The sequence below is a fragment of the Zeus faber genome (genome assembly GCF_960531495.2).
Source record: "Zeus faber genome assembly, chromosome: 16".
NCBI lineage: Eukaryota > Metazoa > Chordata > Actinopteri > Zeiformes > Zeidae > Zeus > Zeus faber.
The window spans coordinates 2,623,857-2,631,935 of record NC_137202.1 but is presented as its reverse complement, the minus strand read 5'-3'; the positions used below and the strand labels follow the sequence as shown (position 1 = coordinate 2,631,935).

Here is an 8,079-nt window from a genome sequence, read left to right as displayed (position 1 = left end):
GCTCGCTACACATGCAACAGTTTGCACAAGTTTAATACTGCAGGGGGGGTGGTCATGGGGGGGGAGGCGACGACGACCTCCTGAGGCGATGCATGCTGGGAGACCGAAAACCACCAGGCACTGCCCATTCTGGATGGCTCCCTGTACGTATCGAACACACCAACCCCTTACGTTGCAACTTCTAATGAGTCTGTGTGTGTGTGTGTGTGTGTGTGTGTGTGTGTGTGTGTGTGTGTGTGTGAGAGTGTGTGTGTGAGCGAGCATGCGTGCGCGCTGGAAGGGGTATAACTGTTCTCAGTGCTGCTTTTCAGTGCAGTCTTGATCAACATGGAGTCTCACAGTGCGAGCCCCTGCGTCCCCACCGCATTATGTGCCACTCAAACCCTATCTGCCCAAATATACATGTGCATGCGTGGATGGACGGCGGTGTTCCCACGGAGACACGCCCCGCACCGGGAAAAAAAACGACAACGAGCTCAATTCACTGCAGACGGCCACAGTCCAGCCAAGCTCAACGTCAGAAAGCTTTGTCCGGCTCCTCCGTTACTCCCTCTCTCCCTCGCCCCTCCCTCGCCACCTATCTCACCCTCGTAGCTCTCTCACCCCACGGTGCCCCGCGGCCTCCGGGAAGTACAGATGGTATAAATGGCAAGTCGGATTGGGGGTTGGAGCGAAGCCTCACTCCCAAAGCAACACCTTTGAAATCGCTGGACCCCTATGGAGCAACATGGAAGATACAATGGTTTTGTTGCTGTTGTCATTACGTTTTACATGTTGTTGCTGTTTTTGTTCATGATCGTGTTGTTTTCTCTGTGTACTGAAGGTCACACACCCTTGAAAGGGAAGGAAATGTCCTATTTTACAAACATTGTTGTCCATAATATATAGATAGAGGTTTTATATATATTTCTTTATACTCTCAGTTCCCTCTCTCCCTCCCTCCAGTCCACTCTTTCACTTTCTTCCTTCCTTCCTTCCTTCCTTCCTTCCTTCCTTCCTTCCTTCCTTCCTTCCTTCCTTTCTTACGATCTTCCGCCAAGCGGCGGCGGCGGCGGAGGACGCTCGTGCACGATGCTACATGCAGCCCACGCAGCCACACTTGATGGTTTTCTCCACCTCCTCGCTGAAGGAGGTCCCGTCGCTGCACTCGAAGGTGTATTTCCGGCGCTTCATCCGCTGGCTGGCGCAGCAGGTGCCCGTGTCGCAGGCCCCGGTGCACTCCACCCAGGACACCATGCGCGTCGTCTGGCAGATGGCGTAGCCTCGTTGCACCTGGTAGAAGTCCCGCATGGGCTCGCCTCGGCATTCTGACTCTGCGCAGCAGTGGGGGCAAAATGAGTCCGGCATCAGTTAGAACTCGGGATGAATGCATGACATGACGAGTCGTTGACAGGACACACATCATATTTAACAGCCGCTTTCAACTGGTGCCCAAGAATGAATATACATTGGCCTTTTGACGAGGAGGAAAACACCACGATTTGGACGAATTGGACCACTGCTTGAAAATCATTAAATACGGTATGACTAAATGTCCTCCAATGAGAGAAGCTGTCCCTGTTGTCCCACCCATCGGTGTCTGAACCGATCACAGTTTGCTCACTCACGTTCTGTCGATCTACCATCCATTTTTTAATTGTCTGGCAAGAACGTGTGTGCTCCTTGACTTGTAAACACAGGAAATAACGTTGATTTGTCGGAACCCTAAACCGCAAACAAGTTGAAATCTGGCCCCGAACAGAATGTAGTTGAATAGCCGTAAATTATGAAGTAAAACTATATATAAACATGGAATTGTCTGGGGACTCAGTTATGAGCATTTGTAGAATTTGCAATATAAACAAAATTGTCATTCTTGCCGCCAATCGTTGCATTTTCTTCTGTCGGTTAGAAAGGGACGGAAAATGTCTTGTAGTGCCTTCAAACCAGCTTTACCAATAGAAAAACGTTTCGAATCAAAGACGAATGGCCTGCGAATCCCACCTGCGTCGCAGAGCTCTCCGTTGTAGCCGTTCTCGCAGTGGCAATAGGCGTCGCCCGTGTCCGAAATCTGGCAGCGCCCGTGTTTGCAGGCCAGGCGGCGACAGGGGTTGAACAGCTCACCCTGCTGGTTGCACAACGCGCCGCGGTAACCCTCCGCGCACTCGCAGCGGTACGACTGGCTGTCCAGCGAGATGCATTTACCATGAACGCACCTAGCGAGGGGAACAAAGGATCGGTCATTGGAGACACACACACACACACTCACACACACACACACACACACACACACACACACACACACACACACACACACACACACACACACACACACACACACACACACACACACACTGGGATAATTACGTCAATTACCGCCTCCGCAAAGGCCAGGACCGGAGATTTACATTGTTTGATTTACATCAATTGACTTGAATTTGTGTTCATGTTACCATAGCGACAAACTCCATTCTTCTATCATCTACACCGCCTAAGAAGTCAGAGGTTAGACATATTGATGGTGATGATTGATGGTGTTATTGAGGTGTGAATGTTTCTGGTTGGATTTCCAGTAGGGATGAAATACATTTCTATACAGAAGCAATACATGGGTCTTAGATTACCATGACTACTTACATTTATATAGAAGGTAACTGTAACAATATATCTAAATCCATGTAATCACATATACATATACTACACACATAATGAAGAACACAACTTCATGTAGCTTCCATTCACACACTTTATTTCTGCACGAAGGGTAAATTCTTTCACAAACCGTTTAGATTGTGTTCCTGCCAAGAAGCTTGCCCCATCCTCAAAGCTTGCCTTATCTTGGCCTGACCAATTATTTTCTGCACCTGTGAGGTGAAGCTGACTGTATATTCTCAGTGTCTGTGACGTTGAACTGACCATATATTCTCTGACTCCCTTAAAATAAATGGTTTGACTCAGAGAGCTGCTCCTTAGCACATCTCTGATCCAGCCCATGTATAAGTAAAACCAACGTCTGTCTGATACTTTATTTAAGACCACCGATTGACAAACTGCAGATTAAAGCGACCCTTTAATTTCTGTAACAGTAAAACAAACAATTATATTGAGGAATATGGTTAAGGGTGTTTGTGTGGGAGGTGTGCCAAGAATCTTTATTTCCTATGCACATAGGAGTTTAAAGGTTAGAAACGGTCATCTTTAGGCATTAGGATGTAGATGGCTACACAGCGTTTTATCCAGACAGGTTTCCTTCTAGCCATGGCCCTCTACTGTTTGTCAAGTACCCCATGGAATGAACCACGTACTTGCTGCCCTGGCAGGGGTTGGTGGCGGCCTGGTCACAGTAGGGCCCTCCCCAGCCAGGCTGGCAGTGGCACACGGGGCCCTGGGCTCCATCGGGCTGGCAGATCCCATGGAGGCAGTAAATCTTCCTGCAGGGCTCGCAGCCCGGCACCACGCCGGGCTTCATCTGGGTCTTGGTGAAATCCTGCAGCTCGTTGTTGATGTAGAGGTTCTGGATGCAGCCGTGGAAACTGGATCCGTTCTGGATCTGCCAGAGACGGAACGCTGCCGAGTGCACATCCACCGGCATGCCTAAGGATGGAGGGAGGACAGGGGGTTGATAAAGGGGAGGACGGGTGGAGAGTGGGACCACAGACAGACAGCGAACGTAGGGCTGATATGGGTGTAATGGAAAGGGGAGACATTTCAAACAGATGTGTGTCCCAGTGGAGTTTGTTTAGGGACATCATCTTTGAAACAGGACAGCGGGAGGCAAACAAGTTTGAGATATGTTTACTACGACCATAAATATTGCTATAACAAACACTTGGAGAACAGCAGGGCACGGGACGTAGGACAACACACTACACCACTGAAACAAACCTGAGCCCCTCCTGATATCAAACAAATTCCTCAAATGATTTAACCCTTTATCTTTCCTGACCAGGAGCCAAATGGCGAATATATATTATAATTTTACTATGCATATTATACAACAAAATAAATATTAGAATATATACATATTTGCTATTCATTTGATCTCTGGAGTGCCCAGGTTGCCAAATAACACACAAAAGCAATTATGGTTGCATTTTCGTAATCACTTCTTCTCGACTGCAAGGCTGTGTCTGGTAGTTCATATATCAGCCACTAGGGGGAATACTTAAGCCATTGTAGAGCATCGAAGTAATCGCGCGTTATTAAGATTTCAGGTTCTCATTGTGTATTTCATTGTCTGTGTAATTGAACATGCATTGTGTCCTTGTCAATGTCACGTCTTTGTTAAAAAATAATTATTTGTAAAAGTTAGAGATGTGAGGGATGGATATTGTGAGCGTAAGTATATGTTATTTTACGCTTATAGTGTAATTGTGTGGCTTCTAGCAAACACAGTCGTGGGTTGCAGGACGGGGATGGTGTGGGTGGAGTTTTGGGTTTGGGTGGCAGTGGGGTTGGGTTGCAGGATTGGAGGGGGTTGGTTGCGGTGGTAGTGGTGGTGGTGGTGGGGGGGGGGGCGGGGGGGGGGGGGGGTGATTGACAGTAGTGTAGTAGTTATAGTGCCTGCAGAGGAGGGAGGTGTGTTCTGGAGAGGGCCCCTACCCCCCACGTAAAGCGGAGCTTCCCCGTTGAGGGGCCGCTCCACCCCAAAGCTGTCCATGGTGGTGGGGAGACCCCCGTCGATGGAGAGGTTGACCATCTGGTCGAAGGTCACCAGCTCCACCGTGTGGAACTGGCCGTCGTTGATGGTTTCGGTGCTGAGGAGGAAGGAGGAGGAGACAAGGATTAAGTAACAGTTGGTGACAATCACCCCACCACCAGACCAAACCCCGATGGCTCCTCACCTGTAGATGGCGTGTCCCGGCTGGCTGCCGGGGTCGTAGCTGACCTTGACGTGACCTTCGAAGAGCTCCACAGCAATGTGGTCGCTATCTCCATTGTACAGCAGGATCCCATTCTCCTCAGCTGTCGACACCTGAACACAGTGATGTCTTGTCCGTCACCGCCGTGTCTACGCGCGTGTTATTATTGAGTGAACGTCAGCCCTCCGCTACCATGCGTACCTGCAGTGTGATGTTCGCTTGGGGCCAGTTCTTGAGGTCGGAGAGCAGCAGGTAGGAATCTCTGTCGATGAAGTTGACGCTGACCAGCTTCTCGCAGCGCGGCCCCCCGAAGCCGGGGAGGCAGTGGCAAAGGGCGCGGCCCCCCCGCTCCACGCAGGGGGCTTCGTTCTGGCAGTCGGCCAGCTCGCAGAGAGACAGCGGGGAGGGGGGCACCTCGCACAGCTGACCGCTACAGAGAGAGAGAAACCATGTGCGGTGTGAGAGATCATGGCTTGGAGGTCTAAGTGAGATGGAGGTCGGTCGTCACGCCTTCTCATCTCTAGAGCCGCAGTGATCAAACCGTCATTTCGAGCAGTGCATTTCGAACGGAGCTCGGCTGCAGGGGGCTACGTTCAGCATCGAACTTCACGGCTTCACAGTGACAAGGGAAATTGAGCAGACTTTAACTTTATGCAAATGATCAGTGCCAAGCGCCGGCCGACAGCAAATAGGAGGGAAGATACACTCTCAATGGCGCTAATCCTTGGAAAATGGATGCCCGGACGACTGTGTTCATGATGTACAGTTCATGATGAGGGTATTTTTCAAATGAAGGATGTAACCTTAAACTATCGATAAAATAAGGAAAACGTAATTTTATGTTACATCAATAAGGACAATTCTTTATTTTAAGGGACAAATGGCAAGACTAGTTACGTTGTTTTTTCAAGAGGTAATTTATTTTGCTAAGTAAACAGCTATACCATTTTAATAACAAAAAAAACCACAATTTATCCATATAATCTAGCCATCTGTTTATATAATGTATATTAAATACTGAGAGGGAGAAAGGTTTGAAATCTTTGCCGCGCCCACAACATTCATTAAATTTTGAGCCGACACGCCCAGGCAGCCAGGGGCACGGAGACCTGGCGACGACCTGAGAACCACTTGGCTTCAGGCTACAGCCCCGTAGCCGGCGGTGTGACAGATACTCGAATGATGAATCCACACAACATATGTGTTTCCTCTTACCTGTATCCTTCAGGGCAGACGCAGGAATATCCGTTCAGCTCGTCCACGCACTGAGCTGCGTTCAGACAGCGGTGCTCCTCACAGTCGTCATAGTTTACACTGCAGTCGTCACCAACATAGCCAGGAGAACACATACACCTGCAGCACAGGGCACGGAAATTCTATATAAACGTGATGCAGCCCACACAACTCCCTACCACTCTGGGTGAGAAAATGATGGATAGAACGGTATAAAAAGAGAGGTGCAGACATTCTGGTGCTGGATGAAAAAGATCAGCGCTGATCAGAGTATCCACACGCCATTCAATACCACCCGCTGTTTTGCTTGTGCAAATTATACCAGTTTTTGGATCGGTTTGGAAAGCAATTCTCTGAGTCATAATGGAGATGGTGGGGACCACAAAAACTCACTTGGGCCCAGTGGGGGTGATGAGGCAGGTCGACTGATGTTGACATGGGCTTCGTCCGGGAGCACACACATCCTCCATCTCTTCACACATCTCCCCTGCGCGGCATCGGGGGGAAAAAAGTGTTAATGAAGCCTTGAAAAACAAAACAAAGCAAAAATATGAAATAGCTTCTGTGTGACAGTGTGTGTGTGTGTGTGTGTGTGTGTGTGTGTCTGTGTGTGTGTGTGTGTGTGTGTGTGTGTGTGTGTGTGTGTGTGTGTGTGTGTGTGTGTATGTGTGTGTCTCTTCAATTACCTGCGTAGTAGGGGGGACAAAAACAGGTGTAGTTGTTGATTCCATCAACGCATGTGGCTCCATTCTCACAGTCGTTGTCCTCACAGTCGTCAGCGTTGGTTTGACAAGTGGGGCCCGCAAAGCCCAGTGCACAGGAACAACTGAGGGGAGGAGGGAACACACACAGTTCTTTTTTTTTTATTTTTTTTTAACTCAGTAGACAAAGTGGAACACAGTATCCTCATAACCCTACGCAAAGCCGGCGTTGCGCCGCCACCTTCTCACCTGTACACTCCGTCCTCTCCCTCCTTGAGGTGGCAGGTGCCTCCGTTGGCGCAGGGGTTGCTCACGCAGGCGTTCAGGGCTGTCTCGCAGTTCTTGCCCTGTGAAGCCACACGCACACCGATCAGAGACCGCATTCACCCCAACGCCATTACTTTGCACCTTCCATCAGATCTCTCCCTTCGACCTTTCACGTTGAGTATTCTGACCTTGAATCCTGGAGGACAGCTGCACCTGTAGATCTCCACCAGGTCGTTGTGGCAGATGCCTTGGTTCAGACAGGGGTCTGACAGGCAGGGGTTGCACTTGGCCAGGACCGTGGCGTCGACATCGCCTGAACAAATGTTAAGAAAACGATAAGAATGTACACCTTTTGCGGTTCCTGAATCAAGTAAAGCTTGGGGTGGAACATTTGCCACCCTGCCCAATTACCGAGGCACTCAAACTTCTTAGCTGGTGTGGTGAGCAGCAGCTTGCCCTCCAGGCCTAGAGGACCGGCGCAGCGGGCGATGCCAGGCTCCTTGTAGCCCGTTTTCACCCAGTCGGACAACCAGCGCAGACGGCAGTCGCAGTACAGTGGATTAGCACCGATTGCCCTGGGAGAGCAGTGAAGAGCAGCTGGTGATGAAAGTTGTTGATATTAACTGGTCTTTGTAAATGTAGCCCCTCCTCCTTTCGACTTAAAGTGGAAATCTGAAATCGACTTAATCTACTTCTTTAAAGTTTGCCTTCTTCTTATTGATTGATTTTTTTTCTCTTGGTCACTCGACGTTGTGGAGATCCGAGGATGACGGTCTTTTTTGTTAATGCTTATCCATATCAACAGTTTACTGACCACAACTACTGTATCAATGCTTATCAGGAAATTGAAAGCATACGGCTGAATTGAAATGGCTGTTTCTTATAAAGTGCCAACTAAACAAAGTATCAAATATGGGATTTTTCAACAAAATAATCATGCGGACCACCACTTTAAATCCTGATTCATTTCAGCCAAATTCAGACTATTCAGACTTTACAATCCTGGGCAGGCAAGTGTAATGCATTGCATCACCAGC

General features: G+C 49.0%; 1 protein-coding gene across 1 annotated transcript in view; it reads right to left on the bottom strand.

Moving 5' to 3' along the window:
- Positions 1–592: 592 nt before the first annotated feature.
- slit1a (slit homolog 1a) overlaps positions 593–8,079 on the bottom strand; it is a gene marked incomplete at its 5' end in the record, with an annotated part of 102,687 nt that continues 95,200 nt past the window's right edge. The window contains 12 exons of the mRNA XM_080017226.1: positions 593–1,313; positions 1,984–2,195; positions 3,285–3,573; positions 4,543–4,736; positions 4,824–4,954; positions 5,043–5,271; positions 6,057–6,194; positions 6,468–6,561; positions 6,761–6,900; positions 7,025–7,122; positions 7,231–7,355; positions 7,454–7,617. Of these exons, the coding sequence (XP_079873352.1) occupies positions 1,075–1,313; positions 1,984–2,195; positions 3,285–3,573; positions 4,543–4,736; positions 4,824–4,954; positions 5,043–5,271; positions 6,057–6,194; positions 6,468–6,561; positions 6,761–6,900; positions 7,025–7,122; positions 7,231–7,355; positions 7,454–7,617 (2,053 nt within the window). The 3' untranslated portion in view covers positions 593–1,074. The remainder of the gene's footprint in view (positions 1,314–1,983; positions 2,196–3,284; positions 3,574–4,542; positions 4,737–4,823; positions 4,955–5,042; positions 5,272–6,056; positions 6,195–6,467; positions 6,562–6,760; positions 6,901–7,024; positions 7,123–7,230; positions 7,356–7,453; positions 7,618–8,079) is intronic.